At 41.9% G+C, this 26226-nt stretch overlaps 1 protein-coding gene across 1 annotated transcript in view; it reads left to right on the forward strand.

Moving 5' to 3' along the window:
• CLSTN2 (calsyntenin 2) overlaps window positions 1–26226 on the forward strand; it is an 810104-nt gene that overhangs the window by 732069 nt on the left and 51809 nt on the right. The window contains exon 9 of the mRNA XM_075937529.1: window positions 15796–15958. Coding sequence (XP_075793644.1) covers window positions 15796–15958 — 163 coding nt within the window. The remainder of the gene's footprint in view (window positions 1–15795; window positions 15959–26226) is intronic.

The raw sequence follows: 26226 nt of genomic DNA on the forward strand, positions 1-26226 counted from the left end.
GTTTTTTATAGGAAATTCATTCTCCGAAGTGAGGGGTACAAAGTACACCATCTAATAACCCCCTCTGCTGCTAACATTTGGAACAGAATTGGTATTACAGTCTCATAAGCCCCGAAGCACTGGTCCAGAGCAAAGCAATCTGGCTTTTCCTTTCACTGCCTGCCACCAGCTGTCAGGATTCAGAAACTTACTCAAAGAGCTTGTATGAACCCAAGCAGTGCTATAAAAGCAAGGATTCAAACTGAAGGTTTGATGTGGAGGATAAGTACATGTAGTATCCTTTATTATGGAAAACCATTGAACTTGCAGAATATGATGCTACTTTTCAGTCCACAGTCCATTAATTTAACTGGTTTGGGTATATTGATTCTTTCTTTTCCCATATACAGTATATTTTTCTTCCATCCTCCCTTAACAATTGCCTTCATACTTCATCTATTGTCATTTGAGGGGTAGATATATTCATTTAACAGTTCTAGAGGCAAAGTAGTATGTTGGGGGTAGGTGCTAAAAGATAAATGTAGTGTGGGGAAAACCAAAGGGAATTTTTTTAAAAGCCACAAAAATCAATATTTTACAGTTTTATTATAAATTTTATGAAGAATCTTTAGATTTGATTTTTGCAAACTAAACGGTTCTACATAATCGTGAATGGTGTGCTGACACTTTGTCTGAAAAGTCAGTTAAAATTCTTTTTACGGCTGTAATTAAATTAAATTAAATTAAAATTAAATAGAGCTGGCATATGCAGCAATAACTGGGTGTTAAATGTGAAGGCAAAGAGGAAATAGACACAGAACAGTTACTGAAACAAAGAAAAATAACAATTTTGTGATTATTAATGTTGCTAGATGGATTTGATTAGACTGTTTGCACCCTCCTTGTGTTTCCTTTCAATAACTCCTCCTGAAAATAAATATGCTTGTCAGACCATTGTGTGTATTGAGTAATACTCAGAAAAATGAATTTGGCATTTACAAACCTGTCTATTCATGCTTAGAACCTGAATCTAGTGGCTATGCTCAGCCTATTAGAGAACAGAAATATACCGTATGACCCATCTCCAGTACAAACTCAAGCTTGTCAGTTTGAATGTGGAATACATGCAGTGAAGTACTCACAGAAATCTACAGAAATAAAAGTGTTTGCTAAAAAGATTCAGAAAATATTTCTGAACAGAAATTAGAGGAAATCATAAGTTGCTTACTGACCATATGGGGAAGGAAATAGAGGTGAAATTCTTCAAATAGCTAATTTGCTCACATTAATCAGTCATCATTGCCCTTGAACCTCTCTGCTAAGGAGATTTAACAGTGCAGAGATTTATATGAAAAAAGAGTAGCACAAGCATAGCAATAAACCAAAGACCTGTAAATATTTTTATAATTAACCCCTTGTGATTAACAACTAGGGACACTTGGATAGTCATCAGCTTTTTGCATCAACATACTTTATCAGTAATAGTTTTCTGATAGAAAACACTGGACAAGAAAAGACAACAATTGAGAAAATAAATTGTTTTCTAAAATAAAATCTAAAAGCTCATTTGATTTCTTCTATAATGTTTTGTCTTCATAAGGAACAATATATTTAATCCACAGCAGAATGGATGTTCACCTTCGTATACTCACCTTTTGGGTCACCTTCATGCAAAACTCATCAATCTTATGCACAGTACATTATTTCCCAACTAGAATAACTTACAGTTCTTCTCACATGTGTCTTAGGTGGCATATGTAGAAAAAATATTTTCAGGTTGGAAAATACAATTGAAACCCAGAGTCAAAGGAATTTCTGAATTAATAACAAGTATTTCCACCTTTGGATTTCTTTTCAAATACTTGCCCTGCGCTTAAACTACCCCTAGAAGATATGTCTTTTAGAACCTTCAGAATCTATTACCTTATGGATCATAGTTTCTATGCAATACACTGTTGACACAGGGTCTATGCTTTGTGCTGAGTGTTCTACCAATAAGATCTTTTTTTCATTAAAATATATTGGATTCATTTAACTATCCATCTTCTGTCATTTGCATATAAGGATGGTGTCAACATATGTACATTTTAACAAAACTCTTTCAAAAAGGATTATTTTGTAAATTGAAAAAAGTGGCATTTCTTTTTAAACCCAGATTAGTATCTCTTCTCTCCTCGCCCCACCAAAATCTATAGTCTATAAAATGGTGGTGGGTGACAAACTGTGAATTAGATCTACAAAGCATAGCAGAACAAAATGTTTGATCTGGGTGCTGTGGCTGAGTGGATAATTCTAATGCCCATAAGCAAAGGATCAAAGGGAAATTCTCATAGCTGCATTTGTTAGCCTCTCAAGTAAAAGTCAAATAAAAATGCAGAGCCTGAATCATCCATGTATGTTTACCAACTTTTCACACTGATGACCACTATAAGCTCCATAGAGACATGTTTATAAATTGGAGAACTGTATAGCAGTGAAAATATATGTATAAGCAGTGTACATGTTCTGTGTATTGAAATCTAGGGGGATTCTAGGTAAACATGTTATTCAGTATATGACCTGCTAAATAATAAATACAGTAAACATACCCAGTTAAGAAGCCATGTTAATGTTATTAAATTCAATATTTATCCTATTCACAAAGAAAAGATTTGATATCCCCGTGACTCATTAGTAGAAAAGACTCCTCCCTTTTGATACAGTTTACAAGCTCTTTTAGAGTTGTGTAAAAATATTGAAAAGACCAATGTTACTAATGGAGGGAGAGCAACATTTTCAGGGTTATAAGGTAACATAACTCCCAGAAATACTGCTTTTCTAATGTGTTACTGTCTTTGTTGATGTAATTCACAATTGTGGCTTAAAAAAGCCTCCGCCTGAGTTCACTAGATTTATATACATGGATTTTCTAAAGCTACACCAAACTATAAGGTCTAAGGTTTTAAACTGCAACTTATTGTGATCCTTGTCAATCTTTGTAATCTGTGTAACTCTCAAACTTACTGTAAACTGCAACTTTGTAATCTTTGTAACATGCAGCCACCTTGCTTGTAACTTTCCCTAAAATGCTTCCTCCCCTGAGTGAATGGAGAGAGAGTGTGAGTGTGAGTGTGTTTGAAGAAGGCTTGGGACAATGAACCACATGGCAATGAGTCAGCACAATCTGGGCATGCTCTCTGATGGATAAAGGGAAGTCTGGGCATGCTCCCTGATGACAAGGTGAATGAGTCACAGGAGCCATTCAGACACTATATAAAGAGAAGGAACACATGTGAGACGCTCTCTTTTTCCTTCCACTTATCGTGAGAAGCTTCCCTCCAGTGTCTTTCCTCCTGACCAGCTTCCCCAGCCATGATGAGCAGACACCCTCCAGGATCCTCATGCCTTGGCTACTTCTGCAACCCATATGTCTGTGTAAGTGTGTGATTGTCTGAGGGCAGGAATGAATGGGTGTGAATGAGTGAATGAATGGAGGGGTGTGTGTGTGCGTGTGTATGTGTGTGTGTGTGTGAGAGAGAAAGAATTCTATCTTCTTCAGCGTAAACCTTTGGTGGCTGCTTTCTCCTCTTTAGTTTTACCTAGTGGAAATAAACCCATAATAGTGTAAACCTGGGTGGTCTCCAGTGAGAATATTTTTGGGGTAACATTAATCACTGGCCCAAGAGTGCCTGAATTACTCAGAAGTGGAGATATATATCAGTGTTCATGAACTTTAGGCATCACAATGCCTATCTGTTTTGTGGTTGCTCCTTTATTAATTATCTCCGTTATATTCTTTATTAACCTTCTCCATTATATTCTTGATAGTAAACAGTGGTCTAAAACACAAAAGTTTGCAATATTGCTGAGCAGTAGAAAGTCAGCAGCATGAAAAGTTTTCAGGAAGAATGTGACAATCGTGGAAGAAAGTGCTAGTGAGGTACTGCATGATTTTGTAAACAAATATGCTACTGTAAGACTAATATAGCTGGAGTCACATTCCAGGTATACATCACTTGGAAGACATGACTCACATTCCATAGAGTTAAGTGGGACTATTTTATCAAAAGTACACATACTTTCCTGAACTAGACAGGCCCATCTGTGTTGATGTCAATGGAGTTGGCAACAGAACCCAACTTCACACACCAACTGCTGTAACAGAGCTATAGATTTAGGTACTACTGCAATCCACAAATCTCCTGTTCAACTGCCTAGTCCTGTAGGTGCTTAAAATCCCTATGCATCTAACTTTTACTGTAAATATTCCTTATGCCTCTAAATTTCCGATGTTGGGGCATGTGGTCCTGCCCAACAGAGAAGGCCCATAGACACCAGGGCTACGTCTTGACTGGTCCCTATTCTGAAATAGCCATGCTAATTTCCAACTTTGGAATAGGGAAATCCGCGGGGGATTTAAATATCCCCCGCGGGATTTAAATAAACATGTCCGCCGCTTTTTTTCCGGCTTGGGGAAAAGCCGGAAAAAAGCGTCTAGACTGGCGTGATCCTCCGGAATAAAGCCCTTAGGAATAAGAGATCCTCCGGAAAAGGGCTTTATTCCGGAGGATCGTGCCAGTCTAGATGCTTTTTTCCGGCTTTTCCCCAAGCCGGAAAAAAAGCGGCGGACATGTTTATTTAAATCCCGCGGGGGATATTTAAATCCCCCGCGGATTTCCCTATTCCAAAGTTTGAAATTAGCATGGCTATTTCGGAATAGGGACCAGTCTAGACGTAGCCCAGATGAACTGCGGTAGAGCATCAGAGGACAAATGACTTGTTGAACACTCTCCTCCTGCCCTCATCCCCATGATTTCACATGCAAGTGGATTTCTCCCATCAGCTAAAATTGCAATTTGAAGCAGGAAGAGAATAGGAATAAAAAGCCATAATAAGGAGGAACTATAGCTCTGTGCTACTTGGATTCGTGAGAATAAAGTTTTCTAGCCATCAGCAAAAGTAGGAATAAGAGAGCCTCTGGAAAAGGGCTTATTTTCCGGAGAATCATGTCTAGACAGGCGCTTTTCTCTGGATTATCCCCAAGCCAGAAAAAAGTGGCAGCCATATAAATGCAAATGCCGCGGGGGATATTTAAATCCCCTGCGGATTTTGCTATTCCGAAGTCTACATTAGCATCCCTTTTCCGGAAAGGGGTGCCAATGTAGACACAGACGAGGAGTTTATGCTTGGCACTTGCTTGGTGAAAGCTTAATGTATAACTACTAGTCAATTTGTAGTTTGTGCCCAGTTTCTTAACAGCCTGCCCTGAAGCTGGCACTCACATCCTTGAGCTCCAGTACACCTTGACACAGCAAGTGACCTCCTTTATTACATTTATTCCAGTGGTTAAGGTGCCGACTGAGGGAGATCCCAGTCCAGTTCCCCGCCTGATGTGTAGAAGAGATTTGAACAGGGATTTCCCACCTCTCAGATGAATGCCTTAGCCACTGAACTAAGGGATATTCTGGTGTGGCTCTTTTGCATCCTGTTGAAGCTAGTGCAGTTGGTATGTGTCTGCATTGGGCCTGACAGAGTGAAAATGACTCTGTATTCCAGTGGCTGAGCATTGCAGTGCATAAATCCCTTTGTGGGGAGTTAAAAGTATAACTCAGCTCAGTATTTGTGCCACATGGGTGGATGATAATTGAACAGTATTTTTGGATGAAGTAGGTTTGGATGAAGTAGGTTAAGACTTTGTCACAGTTATTTTTAGTGACAGTCACTGCTAGGTCATAGGCAATAAGAAAGACCATGATCTGCCCCCAGCTTTTACTAAAAATAACTGTGATAAAATGGGTATGGGGGAGATCCAACACTCACTGCTGCTGCAGCTCTGGGGTCCTCCAGGCACCCATGGTGGCTCAGCGACCCTGGATCCCCCCACCATCTGTGGTGGCTGAGTGCGCTGGGGTTTCCCTAGCGTTGCCAGATGGTTTCAACAAAAATACCGGAAACAATTGACATTACATCACAATCTACATTAAATCTTATTTAGAAAATACCAGACATTTATATTTTCTCAGTTATAGTTTCTCAATTTGTTTCCCAAACAGAAAGCTCAAATACTGGATTGTCCGGTTCAAAACCGGACACTTGGCAACACTAGGTTTTCCCTAGTGGCTAGGTGTTACATGCCATGGCTCAGGACTCTGGGGCTGAGAGCTGGGAGTTGCAGGCACCTGTCAGCCATTGAAGCTGAGACCTCTGGGGCTGGCTGACAGCTCCAGCCCCACTGCTGCAGTGCTAAAGCGGAAAATGTCACAGAAGTCTCTGGAAGGCTCAGGTTCCATAACTTCCATGACATCCAGGACATAATTTTAGCATTAGTTATAAGTGATAATTCAGAGCAAAGCCATTGGCAGATTATATTCTAATGTGTAAAATCCACACATGACTCAGGCAGTAGATTTAGAGCCAGATTTAGTCCTTCATTCAAGCCCTTTTGTGCCATCGGTTGGTCTAGAGCAGTACCCCTTTAAAAAATTATAAGTACCCCCTTAAAAAAAGTATAAGTACCCCCAGTACCTACAGTTTTCAGACACACCATTTTTTTTTCTACCATTGCAACACATTTGTTTAAAGAACTTAATCATAGCGGGGCGGGCAATGACATTTTTGGGTGTAAGAAGTACAAAAATAAAAAAGCGCTGTAAAACTTAAAACCAAAATCACTTTTCTCTTAATTACAGTTGTGTTGATGTACCCCCCAGACTTCCCTGGAGTACCCCAAGGGTACTCATGCTGGTCTAGAGAAAGCGTAGTTGGTCTCGATGGTGCTGACTTGTTGGAGCAGGGGCATGCCCAGAGCACAGTTGGTTGAGAATCTTTTTTCTCAGTTGCCTTAACCTCTATTTCTCTCTTCCTTTCATTCTTGCTTTTTATGGGTATGTCTACACTACAGCAATAATTTGAACTAACTTAATTCGAATATGTTAATTTGAACTAAGCTAATTCGAACTAGTGCATCTAGACCTAAAAACTAGTTCGAATTAGCAGTTTGCTAATTCGAACTAGCATGTCCACATTGAGTGGACCCTGAACCAAGGTTAAGGCTGGCTGGAAGCAGTGCCAGCAGGGCATCAGATTAGGATTTAGAGCGCGGAGCTGCTGTCTCAGGCTAGCCGAGGGCTTTGCTTAAAGGGACCCGACCCCCACCCCGGACAGACACTTCTCAGGGGTTCCCTGCTCGCTTGTCTAACTCGATGAGGGACAGCAAAGCAGTCCTGGCTTGGAGTGCCCTGAGTGCCCACACTCGGCACATCACAGCACTCGGACATCAGCCCGGCTGCACTTGCCGCAGGCTGCCATCCGGGGAGGGGGGTCAATCGGAGGGCTGCAGGAAAGCTTCCACCCCGAGGAGCCCCCAGAGCCTCCCCAGTCCTCCCCATCGTGGGCTCGTACCCCATTCCTCCCTCACCTCCTTCCACTTACTCCTCCCTAGCCCCCCTTCCTGATGTACAAAATAAAGGACATGTGTGTTCAAAAATAGAAACTCTCTTTATTGAACAAAACTCGGGGAGGCTGGGAAAAGGAGGTGGGAGAGGAGAAGAGAGAGGATGGGAGAGGGGAGGGCAACTAAAATTATCAGGGGTTTGGAACAGGTCCCATATGAAGAGAGGCTAAAGAGACTGGGACTTCTCAGCTTAGAAAAGAGGAGACTGAGGGGGGATATGATAGAGGTCTATAAAAGCATGAGTGGTGTGGAGAGGGTGCATAAAGAAAAGTTCTTCATTAGTTCCCATAATAAAATGACACCAAATAAAATGAATGGGTAACAGGCTTCAAACTAATAACAGAAAGTTCTTCTTCACAAAGCAAATAGTGAACCTGTGAAACTCCTTCACGGCTAGAACTATAACAGAGTTTAAAGAGAAGTGAGATAAAGTCATGGAGGTTGGGTCCATGGAGTGCTATTAGCCAGGGGGTAGAAATGGTGTCCCTGGCCTCTGTTTGTGGAAGGCTGGAGATGAATGGCACGAGAAAAATGGCTTGGTCATTGTCTTCGGTCCATCCCCTCCAGGGTACCTAGTGTTGGCCGCTGTCGGCAGACAGGCTACTGGGCTAGATGGACCTTTGGTCTGACCCAGTACGGCCATTCTAAGCTCAGGGCTCAGGGTCGGAGGTCTCACTGGACCACCTTGAATTTCATGCAAACCTGCTCCTGTGTGGCCAGGCTGGCAGCTATCCTGCCCTAGTCGGCCACTTTCCTGTGCCTAGTGTGGAGGTCGTGGATGAGGTCCACGATGTCTGCACTAGACCAAGTGGGCGCCCGCCTCTTGCGGACCTGGGCAGGCTCCCGGGAGCTGCCAGCCTGGTCCCAGGAAGAGGCGGAGGGCTGGATGGCAGCTGGTGGCTGGCTCGAGCCGTGCCAGGTGTAGGGTCTGCTGGCTGGGTGCTGGTAGGCTTGCACCTGGCACGGGCACCGTAGCCAGCCCGTGCCCCTTTAAGGGCTCCGGGGCCGGGAGGGGGGGCAGAAGAGTTTCCCTGGTTTGGCCCAGAGTGGCCACCAGGGAAAGCTGGGGAGGGCTGGCCTCCCACTAGTTTGAATTAAGTGGCTACACGGCCCTTAATTCGAACTAGTTAATTCGAACTAGGCGTTAGTCCTCATGGAATGAGGTTTACCTAGTTTGAATTAAGCGCTCCGCTAGTTCGAATTAAGTTCGAACTAGCGGTTTGTATGTGTAGCGCCTATCAAAGTTAATTCGAACTAACGTCTGTTAGTTCGAATTAACTTTGTAGTGTAGACATACCCTATTTTAATTTTCATCTAAAGTATTTAATACTGTAAAGCATTCTGAGGTATAACCAGTGAAAAATGCTATCAAAATAAAAATATATTCCAGGGTGATGTATTTACAATGTTTCTACAATGGAATGGAGAAGGCCATGGGAGGGAGGATAGTCTATATGGAAAGTCAGTGGCTTTCAGTCTCCTTTTACTTGTACTAGTTCACAAGTGTGCAGATCATAGAACTCTTAGGAATAAATCCTAATTTGAACTAGTGTAAGTGAGAGACTAATTTGGCCTACTCAGTCCATTATTTTGTGTATTAGTGAACAATTTACATAATAGTTTTATCAAAATGCACCACAATATATCTATATTATTATTTTTGTTAGCATTTTTACTGGTTATACCTCACAGCACTTTACAATATTAAATATTTTAGATGAATATTAAAATAAAAAGTGAGAACAAAAGGAAGAGAGAAATAGAGGACCAGGCACCTGAGAAAAAATATTCTGAAAAACAATTGTAAAGGTCTATGAAGCTGAGGTGCAGAAAGGCAGGAGTTGCAGAAGAATATAGTATTTTACTGGAGCTGGTCAGAAAAGCTTTTAGAGAGCCATTTTCTATCATTGGCACTCTGCAGTTCTTGAACAAATAGACACTCACACAGACAAACTCACTCAAATATATGGTAGATTATTTTCAGTTATTGCATAAAATGCATCTTGATAGCTATGAATACCAAAGAGACTCTAAGATGATTATTTACTTGTGATTTGATTAATGCACTGAAGATGGATACTGACATGATAATGTGATTGCTTGGCTACCCACTGTTCTTTAAAGAATAAGCTTTCTCTTCTGTCGAATATCCTTAGGATAGGGATTTTTAAAAAACTGACCATATCTAATTAAAAACTCTTCAGTTGTAAAACTAGTATATTTTTTTCCACTTAACTTTAACAACTTCACTACACTGGTTTTATGATGTTCTGTGGCCACAATGAATGCATGTGAGAAATTGTATTGGCTTCCTGTGATCAACAGGTTCAAAAAAAGTGTCTGAAATGGTTACACAATGAATTACATGCTGCAATTATTTTATTTCTTGAGACATGGCCAGGCATGAAATACCCACTGCACCTGCTGTCTAAGGGTACATCTAGACTACATGCCTCTGGCAACAGAGGCATATAGATTAGACTACCCGGCATAGGAAAATGAAGCGGCGATTTAAATAATCGCCGCTTCATTTAAATTCACATGGCTGCCGCGCTGAGCCGATCAGCTGTTTGTCGGCTCAGCGCGGTAGTCTGGACGTTCCGCGGTCGACATCAAAGGCATTTGTCGACCTCCCAGGTATGCCTCCTGAGATGAGGCATACCTGGGAGGTCGACAAATGCCTTTGATGACGACCGCGGAACGTCCAGACTACCACGCTGAGCCGACAAACAGCTGAACGGCTCAGCGCGGCAGCCATGTGAATTTAAATGAAGCGGCGATTATTTAAATTGCCGCTTCATTTTCCTATGCCGGGTAGTCTAATCTACATGCCTCTGTCATCAGAGGCATGTAGTCTAGACGTACCCTAAGTGATTGGAATTATGCCCTGTTGTCTTGGATAATTCCATTAGTCTCTTCTAGCATATTCACTTCTGTAAAGGAGTCAGAGCAAGTTTTTAAAAGTTATTAGGTGGCTAAAGCATCAACTAGGGTATGTCTACACCGCAACTCTATTATGAAATAACTAGCGTTATTCTGAAATAACTTAGTCCGGTTCTACACAGTAGGCAGCTATTTTGAAATAATGTCAAAATACTGTCAAGCTGGAGGACTTTTTACTCCAACTCCTTAACCCTCATTGTATGAGGAATAAGGAAGTCAGAGGAAGAGTGCTCTATTTTGACATAAGTGCTTTGTAGACGCTTCCTATTTCAAAATAAGTTATTTCGAAATAAGATGCGCAATAGATGTAGCTCAATTTGCATAGCTTATTTTGAGTTAAGACCTGCAGTGTACATGAACTAATAGATGCCTGATGGGATTTTCATAATTACCTAAGCACCTAATTCCCATTGAAATAATACAGGGAGTTAGGCCCAGATGCTTTTGAAAATTCCGCTAACCTACATTTTAGATGTCTAAATATCCATGAAAATCTGGTCCTAGTCCCTTTAATTTCTCAGTGTAATGAAATGAGTGTATTAGATGATGTTGGGATTTGTACAGACTATATAAAATCTGCCATCTAATGTAGTGAAGTGTAGGTGGGTGGCTATGACATTCTCCATTCTCCACAGTCTGTCCCATAGAACAGCAATGCTCCCTTAACTCTATAGCGTAGGGTGCCTTTTGCACTGCTTTGCTGTCAAAACACCTAATGTGGGTCTGTTCACACAGCCTTCAGTATGCAGATTCACTCCTAGCTAAGCCCAGGAACACTCCAACTTGTCATTCTTGAACTACATACCTGCAAATTCTTAGTCCCAGGCTTGTTCCCCAGAAATATGTGTTGTATTCTCCAGCACACTACTGACCAATGCAAGCTGTTGTTCACCATTTTATCATGTGCTCCAGCCTTGTTATCACAAATAGTTTCCCACACATTGTAATCCAAACAGACTGGATAAGATAAAACAGTAAGATAGGTTTATTGACTATGGTAAGTGATAATACATAAAAGTCAGAATTGGTTTTTAAAAAGAGTTATGTGCAAACTAATTCCTAACTTAACAAGCTAAGGAAATGTAAAAACTTGAGAGATAAGAACATAAGAATGGCTGTACTGGGTCAGACCTATGGTCCATCTAGCCCACTATCCTGTCTGCTAACAGTGGCCAGTACTAGATGCCCCAGAGGAAGGGAACACAACAGGTAATTCTCATGTGATCCCTCCCCTGTCACCCATTTCCAGACAAACAGAGGCTAGGGACACCATTCCTACCCATGCTGGCTAATATCCATTGATGGACCTAACCTCCAAGAATCTATCTGGCTCTTTTTTGAACACTGTTAAAGTCCTACACTTCACCACATCCTCTGGCAAGGAGTTCCAGAGATTGATATCATAACCAGAGAGATGAGAGGAGAGATGAAATGGAGGGTACTGTCTCTTTCTCTCCCACTTATACCATCCTCATCTCTTTTGAGAATTTACCTGCATCTGAGAACAGGCAACAAGCAATCTCTTGCAACTGTGAGGGTTGAACTGTCTGTGTGCTGAATTGTAAATATAGTCTGTACACCTTGTTCCTGAAGAATGGCTGCTTAGAGCAATGGTAGCTGTTTTACACTTGCTGGGGTAATAGTGTATCTTTCTCTGAAAAACCAGTTTGTGCCTGTTTGTCTTGACTAATATAACAATGATACATAGCAGAATGTAGTAACTCCTCGTATAATATTGATACACATATTTTAATAAGATAATAACATTCAGCAGATTATGATTTTTCAAATGATATCTCATAAGGCATACTTTTACAAAATGTATCATAGTTTTGTAAAAATGGTGACCAATTAGTGTATACAGTGACTGTGATGCTTGCCCAAGGAGTAGCATGTATGTAGTCCTCAATGAGGGTATGTCTACACTACCACCCTAGTTCGAATTAGGGTGGTTAATGTAGTCAATCGAAGTTGCAAATGAAGCCCGGGATTTAAATATCCCGGGCTTCATTTGCATCTTGCCGGGCACCGCCATTTTTAAATCCCCGGTAGTTCGGACTCCGTGGCTACACGCGGCACAGAGTAGGTAGTTTGAATTAGGCTTTCTAATTTGAACTACCTACTCCGTGCCACGTGTAGCCGTGGGCACGGAGTCCGAACTATCGGGGATTTAAAAATGGCGGCGCCCGGCAAGATACAAATGAAGCCCGGGATATTTAAATCCCGGGCTTCATTTGCAACTCCGGTTGCCTACATTAATCCCCTAGTTCGAACTAGGGTGGTAGTGTAGACATACCCTGAGAGAGAGAGTAGGTGTTACCTGAGTTCTGCACAGAGTGTCACTATTCATAACAGAACACATTAAAAATAACATTAGCAATAATTATTAGTTACTGATAGAGTCCAGAGTCTAAAAAGCGCTAATATGAAAAAACAAAGAAAAATGTGGTGTCTTTAGTTTTTTTGGAAATGTAAGAAACATTCACATTTTTCTATAATTTATAATTTATATTTTTGCTATAAAATTCTTTTGACCAAATTCTCTTCAAGCCTATTAACTTGTGCGCCCATTTGACCTTTCTACTTTGTTCACCTTTGTCTAGCACAATATCAAGTCTGTAGTTCTAGGAGGCCTCTTCCGCTGTGACACAATTTTAAGTTGAGAGCATGAGTGTGAGGCATGCTGGGCACCATTTTGATTTTGTGGTTGTTTTATACTGGTATAACTTCATTGTTCTCAGTGAAGTTACTCTGACTTTGTACTGGTATGAGAGCGGAACCAGGAACGCAAAATATACAGACTGTTAACATGTATACTTTGACTTCCAGTTCAAATTTAGGATCAGAGCTGCTTCTATTATTGTTAGTGAAAAAGCAGACAATTATTTAAGGCCGTGGCTTCTTTAAACTGTGATTTTTAATACCTTAAGGCTACGTCTACACTGTGCATTGTTGGGTAAGAAAACTATCGCCATGAATATCGATATGCCTCATTTGCATACCTAATGAGCCGTCATTTTTGCGGAAGGGGCTTATGCTCAAGAAGGAGCTATCTACACTGTTCCTTCTTGCACAAAAAAACCTCTCTTGCGCAGGAGCCATTCTTCCTGAAAATAAGTGGCAAATCGTCTCCTGCACAGGAGGGTTTTTTTTGCACAAGAAGGAGCAGTGTAGACAGCTCCTTCTTGCACAAAAACCCCTTCTGCAAAATGACAGCTCATTAGGTATTCAAATGAGCTGCAGCGATATTCATCGCTGAGCCTCATTTGATATCTTCTTGCGCAATGATGCGTAGTGTAGACGTAGCCTAATAGTAAACAAATAAAACACTGAATGGTCCATACATTTCACTATAGACATGTGATGTTGTCCTGAAGTGCCCAATACTGATCATTGTCAGACACAGGGTAGTAGACTAAGTAGAATCTTCTACTGATTCAGAACAGTGATTTAATCTTGTGTTCCTGTATAATTGTCTGATTGTTCAATCAGTTGAGCAGCATGTTCACAGGTTGTTATAATATACATATTCAAGAGTTCCCTCAGTGTGTTTGTCTTTATCATTTTAAAAGGTCCTTGTCCTTTGTTTGGATATAGAAAGGTATTTCAACAGTCCCAAATAACAGCAAAAGGGACCAGTGGGGAGCCCTCAAAAGCTCTGAGGTTGGTGTTATGTGTTGACAGTGTCTCATATCCAGACACATCAATCATTTTCTTTTATGTAATGCGACAGACACATGTAGGCATGATGCCTCCCAATCAGTTCAGGAACCTTGAAATGCTGCTTTTCCTTGAAGGGGCAGACTGAATAATCCTATTTGTTGTTGCTGTTTGTTCAATAAAGTTTTCAGTTTTCCAATTTATTTACTTTCAATTTTAGTTTTAGTTCATTTAACCTTCAGAAAACATTTATGCTCTATAACGCTCAGGAAAAGAAGGCTTGGTGGCATGCTGCTTTGTTTAGTTCTTGTACTTTGGCGGTGATGTCTGCAATAATAAATGGATCCATTTGAAATGGAAGTGATTAAGCTCTTGTTGAAATGTCTTCTGGAACAAAATATTAGCTTTTCTCTCAAAGGGCAGATATTGCTACATTTAACCCAACCAGAGACAAAGTTGTTACCATTTAAACATCACTTGGTTCCTGCTTGCCTCAGGGAAATGGGGACAACATCTGCATTCAGGTGTTTCACTTTCTTAAAATACGAAAACACTGATCTGTACAGGCTTTAGAATGGTAAATTATGGCTGAACCAGTTTCATTTGTAAAAACACATTGTTACTCTCCTCAATTATTGTGAGTTATGCCTTTGAACTTGACAATCTGAAAGATATCATGAAGGGATCAGGGTGTTAGGAATGCAGTGGGGTTTCCAGCATAGACTTTCTTAGCTGGAGACCCATTTCACACGTGTATTTGTGATAAAAGTGCAAATGAGTGTGGTGGTCTCATTTTTATCCCTGGTCCTCTCACAAATGATCACACGAAATTTGGCATGACTGGCAGTCACTTCTCAAAAGGAGTGGAAGTATGCAACAAGAACAGGATTTCGGGTGCGTAAGGGGTGCAGCAGTGAAGGGGCTGCCTTCACCAGCCAGGTGTGAGAGGAATGCATGGAGTGCAAACACTTTCCCCTCACTCCCTTAGCATCCAAGGTATGGGATGAAAAGCTAGTCCTGTCCCAGAGCACATGGCTGCTGCCTCCCCTACACACCCTAAATGGTGCCCTTGATATGCAAAAGCTCAAGGCACTGCTGTTCAGGGAAGAGATAGATTGGCATACAGAATAGGTTCTCGTTTGAAATAGCAATAGTCCCTAGGCACTGAGGAAATACAATTTATAATAATATATAATAAAGTTTGGGTTAGTCTGGTGCTAATAATTCATCAACACTCTGAGCAATGAATTCTTTCCTAGTATAAAGAAAAAGGGATGTCTAGAATAATCATGAGAGACCACAACCACTCTTTAGCACTTCTATAAAACTTTATATTTGAAAGGCTATACTAACATTAATAAGCTACTGTATTCTGATGTATGACTTAACTAATATAAAGATGCACAACCCATTGAATTTTCAGTTTGTTCCATCCCTTTAAAGTATGTGTTTTAAGAAGAATTTGTTTCAAATGTGTTACACGTGTATACCATTTGATACTCGTCAGCATTGTTTCGACTTTTGTTCATTTCAGTAAGAGGCCTCCTCTTTGGCGAGTGTGTGTTGTGATATAACCACAGAGTTCCAGGCTAAATCTCATAGTATGGTGTCAAAAAATGTACCCATGAAAATGTTAACATTGCTCTTTTCTAGCCTACAGTGCAGTACTGTCAGTAGAATTCCAGGTATTGGAAATAACATGGATAACAAAATAATTTATTCTGCACAAAAATAGCTGCAGGACAAAGGGTTCTAAAGATCTTCTTTCTTTTATCATTCAGATTTGTGATAAAGAATGGCACTACTACGTCGTCAATGTTGAGTTTCCTGTGGTTACTTTATATATGGACGGCACGACATATGAGCCTTACCTTGTGACAAATGATTGGCCTATTCATCCATCACATATAGACATGCAGCTAACGGTTGGTGCTTGTTGGCAAGGTAACACAATCAAGGGTGCATAAACTGAAATTATTTAAATCCCCATTTAAAGAGTGTTTTTCTTCCATCTGCCTCATGTAAAGTGCACTGGAAATAAATATATTTTTACAGAACTGAGGGGTGATGGTGGCTGATTGTGCTTCCACTCACACTGGTATAAAACAGAACTAACCCCACTGAAATCAATGAAGTTCTACGATGGTAAAACTAGTGAAACTGAGAGCAGAAGCAGGTCTTATATACCTGTCATCCATGTACCTGGTTTGCATTATGTATGAGCTGAGATGAGACTGATCTTCATTATCTTTTGTCTTGAGTAGGCTAACCTCTTTGGTTTTGGTCTCCAGCCTCAAGCCATACAAATAATGTTTGTATCCTCAAAATCCTACACATCTTCTCCTATTTATATATTGGCCTTACTTGCCTCCTGCTCCCCTTCTTAAGCCATGTGTTCATTCCAGTATTCCTTTCTGTCCTTATGCCGCTAGTACTTCTATCTCTTATTTCACATGTTTCATGCACTGGGGACTTTCTCCATCTGCTCTCCTCCAAAGTTCCCTCCTTCATCTAGATTTCCATCTGATGCAATCTACTGATACACAGGAACCTAACTATAAAAAAAAAAGAAAAAAAACCCAGCCTCCTAATATGAAATACTGTACAAGAATATGTACACTTTGCTCGACATGGGGAAAAATTTGTTCCCAAGGGATGTATTCCCTTACTGTTGTTTAATGTTTTCTCTCTCAGTTACTCAAGGTTGAACCTAAAGCAATGGTAAAGTAACTGGTGGGGTTTTGTTCTCTTTTTTTAGCTGATGTAAGAAGTAAATCAGCAGGGACACAGTTAATAAATAATACAACTTAGAATGCTTTTTACCTAAAACTACATTTTTTATTATCCTTTAAATGTATGTGTGTTTAATGTGTGTGTGAATGTATGCATGTATGCTATAGCAATAGATTACCTCTTTTCCTGAATAAAAGCTTTTTTTGGACTCCTCGATGTGTATTTTTTGGCTTAATCTTTATAGTTGATTTTTTTATAAAACACATATTTTATGATAGTTTTTATGGGTTATTATAGTAACTCTTAATGGGTTCCTGTTTTTTAATTATAGACACTTACATGTTATTTTTTTTATTAAAACATTTTTAGTATTTTCAACAATAAAATGTGTATATCAAGAGCATTTAAAACTAAGATCAGCTTTTTAAACTTTTTTATGGTGTATTAACTTTTTATTTTTTTATTTCAGTTAGTAAAACTGCAATCATGTAGCTCTTTGGTTTTACCTTATAAAGCCCTAAAATTATTTCTAGCTATTTGGTATTTAGTTTTTAGCTAGCAATACTAACACACATGGGCTACGTCTACACTGGCCCCTTCTCCGGAAGAGGCATGCTAATTTCAAACTTTGGAATAGGGAAATCTGCGGGGGATTTAAATATTCCCCGCAGGATTTAAATAAACATGTCCGCCGCTTTTTTTCCGGCTTGGAAAAACTAAAAAAACTAAACTTTCAGGTAGGAATAAGAGATCCTTCGGAAAAGGGCTTTATTCCGGAGGATCGCGCCAGTCTAGACGCTTTTTTCCGGCTTTTCCCCAAGCCGGAAAAAAAGCGGCGGACATGTTTATTTAAATCCCGCGGGGGATATTTAAATCCCCCGCGGATTTCCCTATTCCAAAGTTTGAAATTAGCATGCCTCTTCCAGAGAAGGGGCCAGTGTAGATGTAGCCAAAATGACTGACTGTAGTAATGTGAAATTATGAGTCAATGTTCCCGCATCTTTTTATATCCACCTTACCAGTTTGGTCTGTTGTTATTTACTATGTGTTTTTAGTAAAATCTGGAGCCACTCAGATGTCTCACAGTGATTCAGTTTTTTTCTAAGATCCAGAGAGTATGACGAATATTGGGGTTGGCATGAGAGGGAGGGAGAGGGCTCTGGCTGAGCGTATGGGCTCTGGGGTGGGGCGGGAGATAAGGGGTTTGGGGCAGGGCCGGCCTTAGGCTGATTTGTCCGATTATCCCAAATCTGGCCCCTCGCCTAAAGGGGCCCTGCGCCCTGAATCCAGAAGCATGGGCGACGAGTTATATGGGCTCGTGGTGCCCATGATCTAATATTCAGAGCCGGGAGCCCTTCTCCACCAATATGTGGAGCTGGGTCTCTCCCGTGGCCCTGCCTGGCCCCAGCCTGTCCCTGCCGCGTGCATTTTTAAGTCTGGCTCCCCCTTGCTGGCGTGTGCTGCTGGCTGCTGCTACCATGCATGGCGTTCCCAAGTGAGCAGGGATTCACCCGGGCTTGACATGATGTCACAGCCCTGGACTTTTAAAGTTTTAAAAGTTTTAAACTGCTCAGCGCCATGTTACGCCACTTGGCCTAGCTCTGGGTTCAGAGTCCAGGGACTTCTGGGGCCGGAGCGCAGACTCCAGCCCCGCAAAGTGGAAAGCAGAAGGGAAGGGACTTGTGCGGAGGAGGAGGGGGAAATAGGGGAAGGGGTTGGAGAGGAAGGGGCTTGTGCAGAGCGGGAGAGGGAGGGGGAAGAAAGGGGAAAGCACCAAGGGACAGCATGGAGGAGAGACAAATGCCAGGGAGCCAAGTGCAGACAATGAGGAAAAGGGCAGGAGGGGAGGTGTCAGTGAGAGGGGGGACATGGTGATGCTGTGAGTGGAGAGGGTAAGGGCATTGGAGGCTAGAGGGTGAAGGGGTAGGTTCTGGGAGAAGGCTTGAAAGAAGGGGTGGGCATGAGGAAGGTGGGGATGGAGCTAGTCATGTGTGAGGGCATAGAAGGCCATGAGGGGAATGGAGGCAGAAGGTGGTGAGGGGGAGGGCATCAGGGAAAAAGAGGGCAAAGGGGGCCGGGGCAGTGCGGGAAGGGGGAGGCACCAGGAAGGTGCAGGGCTAAGGGAAGGTGCAGGTGCCAGGGGATTCTGGGGGTGAAGCAGAAGGGCAGACACCTGCAGGGGAGGGATCAGCACCAGAGGAGAGAGGCAGGTCAGGTGTGTAGAGGGAGGTGTTAGAAGAAGGGATGAGGAGAAGGGTAGCTCACATGATCAGAGGGGGGCTACTGGAGGAGTGGGCACAAGGGGCCGAGAGGGCTGAGGGCAGTGAGAAGGGCAGGATTCAGGACAGCAGAGGAGGGTGAGGAATTGGGGGGCAGCAGGCACCAGGGGAGCTGATGGAGCAAGGGGAGAACACAATTCATTCTGCTCATGGGAGGAAACTCTTAGGCTATGTCTACACTGGCAGCTTCTTGCACAAGAACACGTCCACAGTGCCATGTGCGAGCTGTGCTTTTGCGCAAGAGCATCCATGGCAGTGTGGACACTCTGTTGCGCAAGAAAGCTCTGATGGCCTTTTTAGCCATCGGGGTTTCTTGCACAAGAAATCCCTGCCAAGCATCCACACTGCCCTCTTGCACAAGAAAGCTTACACCTGTTAGAAAAAGCGCAGTTCGTGAGCAAGACGCATTCTCTTACCACACTGTCTTGTAAATGCTCTTGCACAAGAGCAAGTGGGCAGTGTGGATACTCTGTGGGTTCTTGCGCAAGAAGCCGCGAGCATAGACATAGTCTTAGAGGGAACAGTTCCCCCAGCCTCTCTGCCCCCGAGATAATGTCACACACATTGGGTTAATGCAATTGTAGGATAGTTGCATGAGGGGAGTTTGGTGGGGGCCAAACTAATCCTTGTTGGTAGGAGGATGATGGGAAGATGATACCTTTTACTTCTGGTCATGTGTCCCTCTTTCCCCGAGCATGTTACCTCCAGAGGCCTGGTTAATGGGGGGCAGGGGGTGTGGCTAATGGGGAACCACCAAAAATTATACAAAGCTGCCAACCTTTGCCCGGAAGTGTGCTGGGCACGCTGTGGGAGGGGGCATCGGCCCCGGAGGAGGAGTGCGGTGGCTGCCTGAGCCACAGGAGATGTGAGTTGAGCACAGGGTTTCCCTGCGCTGGGGCAGGGGGCGGGAGGGTGTTAGATTTGCGGGGAAGGTAGCTGGGGATTTTTTGTGTGCAGATTTTTTTTTTTGGCTCAACCAAAATTGCTGTGGGGCCTCGTCAAAATTGTTTGAATTGGGCCCCGCACTTCATAAAGCCGGCCATGGTTTGGGGTGCAGGAGGTGTAAGAGAGATCAAGGAGTTTGGAGGGTGGGAATGGAAGTAGGGCAGTGGCAGGGAGCTGGGTTGCGGGGCAGGAAGGCAGGACTGTGGCGAGCAGGCTCCATGCGGAGCTTTCATCAAGCAGCTCCCAGCAACAGCAGCACGGCAGGTGGCTCTGCGCAGTACCCCAGCCACATGTACCACTATCACAGCTCCAGTTGGCTGTGGTACCCAGTCAGTGAGAGCTCTGGGGTGGTATGTGGGGTGCGGGAAGTGTGTGGAGCTCCCTGGCTGCCCCTGTGCATCGGAGCTAGAAGGGTGAATGTCACTGCCTCTGGGAGTCTCCTGTGAAGAACTAGGTAAGCCCCGTCCCTGCTCCTCAGCAGGAGTTTGAGGACCAAATTAAAATGGCTAATGGACTGATGCAGCCCAAGGACCTTAGTTTGCCCACCCCTGCATCCCATTGGGGCAATATCCTATCTATGTTTATACTTATAGTTCCATGCACAAGATCATAATTATAGTCAAGAATTTATGTGTTGCATATTGATCAGATAAATATTGTGATAATCAATTAATGATTACAAAGCCCAATCCTGTATACCTGATCCTGGACAGAGGTCCTTTAGAACTGGGGTCAGGATTATAGTACTGTACTCAGTTTTATACCTCCTGGTATTTGAGAATGCAGTTCTTTCTTTCCCCTCACACTCATGCAGCTCATGTATTTGTTTATTTGTATTAACATTAACTAACACATAATTGATTTTTTACACATTTATTCTTATTCTTATTTTTTCTAGATAGGAAAATGTGGTGACAAATCTATCAAGGTTTTCAGAAATGAGAGCCTCTATTCAGCTGATGATCTGGTAGGATAATTGCTCAGCTTAAATGAGGTTTATTTTAGTTCAAACTGATTTCTATTTCTTCTGTAGTCATTATACAATATTTCTGAAGCAAAATGTAACTGTTAACAAACACAGCTAATTTTATTTTAAATTAACTCAATTTCCTTCCATTCTTTACTAGGGTGTGTGGAATCAGCAAAGATCCAGTAAATGTAGGGTTTTTGAAATAAGTATCAGCAATAAAGAATGATGTTGCATTTCCAAATACTTCCAGTATCCTTGATGAAGAAATTTTTTTTGGATGTTTGCTGTCATCAGCAAGAAATCGTAGATCCTTCTTGCCAACACTATTTAATATGTTCTTCTGCATCCAATTAAATACTTCCATCCTTTTTCAGTTATCTTTTTTCATTTAGTTTCTACAACTATTTTGTTCTTTCACTAAAATTCCATCCTTTGTGCTCAACAGTATACACATTTGAACAGCTCTTGAAAAGGAAATCCTGTTTTACCCTCAGAAGAGATATTGCATGAGCAGCAAGCATGAAGGAATCTTTGCATACCTACAGCCATGTGCTGCAACCTAGTTCCCATCTGGTCATCTGTGACAATGATTGGTCAATGTCCTGCCCTTGACACCTTATCGGAGCCCTGGTCTACACTAGGGAATTATTTCAAAATAACAAGCAGAACATCCACACTATCAAGTCCATTATTTCAAAACAATGGGCTGGTTATTTCAAAATAGTAACTCAGGCTTTTCATGAGGAATGATGCTTATTTCTAAATAGCTATTTTGGGAATTATTATTTCAAAATAAATTATTGTCTACTTGTATAGACATGCCCTGAGATTGCTTTTAAGGGTGAGAATTAAATTGTACTGTAGTTGTGGATTTGTGATGGAGACATTTGTCCAACCCTTCAACAGCTCTGTTGAGACCACAACATTATTCCATGTACATTAAACCACCACACAGACAGCAATTTTCAGTCATTTCTGTCTTGGACTGGATTTTATCCAGTGACTTGTGGAGCTTGTTGGCTCAGTGAATTGTAAGTGGAATAAAGAACCACTCCATTTCCCATTGACAGTGTTCATCCTTTCGTTCAGTGAAGCACCTGTTAATATTATAAAGTCAACTGCTGCTTCTACCACATTTGCTAGTGTTCACCAATTCTGTGAATGGGCTAAGAATAATCCATATATACAAGTAACAAAAATGCTTGACCTCTAAATGGTGCTTTTCATTTTCAAAGCATTTGCAAAACATAGTCTTATAGTCATGGGTGATGTGCTTAAGATCAGATGGAAAAAGGCAGAGAGGTTCACACAAGAGAATCTTTTGCAAGGCAAAAATTCCTGACTCCCTAGTCCAGGGTTCAGACCACAAGACAGTACTTCTTCATTTGGCAGTATAGCAGAATATTCTGTGGACTAAATTGCACTCAGTTTTCCCCTTCCCTTCCTCCCCCCCCCCCTTTCTGTTGTTATAGTACTTAGCAGTGTCAGAAGTCAAATCTTAATCTCTTGCCTCAAAAAGTATCAATTACTCATCCTTGTTTGCTTTGCCTTTTGTAATGGCTGTTGTCTTAAAGTTCTGTATGCATAGTGTGTATTCATCAAAGTCAAATTATTTATAAAAGGTCCAACACAGAATAATATGAAGAAAATAAATTTAGTCCTTTCTCTTACAATACAGGCTGCTGTTTGCTAAGCACCATAACTGAAATGTAGCCATACTTTTATGAAAGGACAGCAATTTAAAACTTGAGGATAAGGAAAAGAAAAATTACAGCTGATGAGCATAATGAAAATCAAGGGCAAAAGTTTTGAATTTAACATGTTAGCATAAATTGGAACATCTGTTTCTTAAATGGATTATTTGACCTTTTCTATGTGATAGATTTCCCAAATAACAGCAAAACCAGGCAGTTTCTTTTAATAATCTATTTTGGAAATACGATCCATGTTGAGCTTGCTTAAAATTGAACCCCGAACTTAGTTGCTAATCTTGTCCTTCCTCAAGGTGCATCTTATGGGACAGTGATAGGTGTACCCCTAGGAATCCATAGAGGTCTCCCAGGAAGCAGATATTTGTCTAGTATTACAACAGGTCACAGAAAAAAGCACTAGCGAAGTGAGGACAAACTAAATTTTCATACACATAATGACTTGTAAATAGTGCTTTGTATACATACAGGGTACGTCTACACTACATGGCTCCGTTGACGGAACCATGTAGATTTGTTTGTTGGGCAAAGGGAAATGAAGCAGCGATTTAAATAATCGCCGCTTCATTTAAATTTACATGTCGACAGCCCCGGTAAACCTCATCCCACGAGAAATAACGGAGCTGCCGAAAAAGGGCTTTGATGTCGGCAGGGGAGCGTCCAGACTAGCGCGCTGAGCCGACAAACAGCTGATCAGCTGTTTGTCGGCTCAGCGCGGCAGCCATGTAAATTTAAATGAAGCGGCGATTATTTAAATCGCCACTTCATTTCCCTTTGCCTACAACCCTCATCTACATGGCTCCGCCGATGGAGCCATGTAGTCTAGACACAGTCACACTGAAATGTAAGTGAAGTATTTATATTGTAATTGATTTATTTAAAATTATACAATAAAAATGAGAAATATGGCATTTTTTCCAGTAATACTCTGGGTGTGACACTTTTCTATTTTTTATGTCTGATTTTGTTAGCAAGTCGTTTTGAAATAAGGTAAAACTTGTGACACACAAGACAAATCAGACACCTGAAAGTGGTACAGCAGTCTGAAAAGGTTGAGAGCCATTGAGGTAGGAGATTCAGACAGTGAGAATTTTGCTCTTTGTTATAAATATTTCCTACTGATAACATTTCAGTTTCATAGTAATTCTTTCCTCCTGTTTTTATAGCATTATGTATCACCTCCGTCCTAAGGCGTTAGGGGAGTTATTTGTCTTTAAGAACAGTCACAGAATCTTTCTTTAGATGAAATGCCAGTGTTCCATTCTGGATTTCTCCTGAGTATTGTATCAAAAGCAGTTGTAGATCTTCTAAGTGTATGCTCTCTTTGACTTACCATATGATAAAGTTAAGCTTGAGATTTTGACATGTCAGCTGGCCTATCTGCACCAACTAGGTTGTTCTAGATTAAATTTACAGAATTTATATTCCTTTAGACATGCTTGGGGATGGAAGATACGGATAGCCATCCATCATGGGCCTAATTGTGAGTCTCATTTTATACCAGGTTCACAGTAACAAAACTCCACTGACATCAGATAAATTATTCCTGATTTACTAGAGCAGTGGTGGGCACCACATGTAGCCCACTGTGGAACCACCTGTGGCCCACAGCCCCCCTGGCTGTCTCCCTAAGCCACGTGCCTCTTGCATACTGTGGCACCAGAGCTCCGCACTTCCTATGCCTCCCGTAATCCTCCCAGCACTTTCAGAGGAGCAGTGTATTCACGCTCCATCTCCATTCTTCCTTCTCCCTCCCAGAGCTGAAATGCCATGAAACAGTTGGGAGGGAAGGGGAGGAGTCGAGTCAGAGCATGAATCAGATGAAGGAGAGAGAATTTCATTTGATTTTGCCTTCCAGTAGGGAAATGATAGTAGAATTGTAATTTTAATAATGTTTTAAAGAGTTAGCACTTACGTAGGGTTCTTTTTCCTCAGTCGTCCACTTTCTTGTTTGCTTTTCACTTTCTTCATCAGATTCACAAATCTTTTGCAATGTACATCATCCAAATTTCATTTTTATTGTTGCTAAAGTGATGGAAACCTGAAGTGATCTGTTTGAGGTCCTGATGAATGTAGTTGGGTTTCTAAGGATTTGATCCAGTTTCTACTGAAAATTTTACCTGAATCCTTCTGAGCATTTGCATAAGAACGGCCATAAGAGGGTCAGACCAAAGCCTCATCTATCCCAGTGTCCTGTCTGCCAGCAGTGGCTAACACTTGATGCCCCAGAAGAAGGGGTCAAAACAGATAATGCTCATGTGATCCCTTCCTTGTCACCCACCTCCAGAAAAAGAGAGGTAGGGACACCATTCTGACCAATCCTGGCTAATAGCCATTGATGGACCTAACCTCTACGAATCTATCTAGCTTTTTTTTGAACCCTGTTAAAGTTCTAGCCTTCAAAGAATCCTCTGGCAAAGAGTTCCAAACATTGACTGTGCACTGAGTGAAGAAAAACTCTCTTTTATTTGTTTTAAATCTGCTGCCTATTAGTTGCATTTGTTGACCCCTAGTTCTAATATTGTAGGAATAAGTAAATAATAGAGCTGTCAAGCAATTAAAAAAATTAATCACATTTAATCGTGTGATTAATTGCGTGCACTGCCCCTTTGAAATGCTGTGGTGGTGTTTCAAAGAGGCAGTGCTGTGGAAGCTTGGGATCAGCTGGAGTCCTCAGATGTCCCCAGGCTCAGTATAGCTGCCCCTTTGAAATGCAGCAGGGGCACTTCAAAGGGGCAATGCAAGGCAGAGCCCAGGATCAGCTAGGCACTACAGCTGATTCCCAGCTCCACATTGTGCTTCCCCTTTGAAGTGCCATGGTGGCGCGTCAAAGGGGCATAGCACATTAGGAGCCTGGGATCAGCTGGAGTCCCCAGCTGACCCCGGGCTCCATGTAGTACTGCCTGTACCCCTTTGAAGCACTGAGCTAGCACTTCAAAGGGGCAGCGCAATGCGGAACCAGGAATCAGCTGGGCACTCCAGCTGTTCCCTGGCTCTGCATTCCACTGCCCCTGCCCCTCTGAAGTGTCAAAATGGAGTCCCCAGCTGATCTGTGGCTCTGCATTGCACTGCCCCTTTGAAGTGCCACTCCGGCGCATCAAAGAGGGCAGTGCTGCATGGAGCTTGGGGTCAGCTGGGGACTCCAGCTGATCCCAGGCTCCTAATGTGCTGCCTCTTTGAAGCTCCGGAGCAGTGCTTCAAAGGGGCAATGCAGCATTAAAGCCTGTGATTAATGTGTTAAAAAATTAACACTTTAATCCTGCCCTAAATTAATTGCAGACATTAACACACATCAATTGTCAGCCCTAATAAATAACTTTTCCTTATTCACTGTTTGCATACCAGTCATGATTTTATAGACTTCTGTCATATCCCCTCTTAGTCTCCTCTTTTCTAAACTGAAAAGTCCAAGTCTTTTTAATCTCTCTTCATAAGGGACCTGTTCCAAACCCCTAATCATTTTTGTTGCCCTTTTCTGAACCTTGCAAAATGATGAAGTCACTACATTTTTCAAATGATGATGCTGTAGACTATTAGGCTATGTTTACACTACAGAATTTTTTCAGAAAAAGTGCC

The sequence above is a fragment of the Pelodiscus sinensis genome, chromosome 10 (genome assembly GCF_049634645.1).
Source record: "Pelodiscus sinensis isolate JC-2024 chromosome 10, ASM4963464v1, whole genome shotgun sequence".
NCBI lineage: Eukaryota > Metazoa > Chordata > Testudines > Trionychidae > Pelodiscus > Pelodiscus sinensis.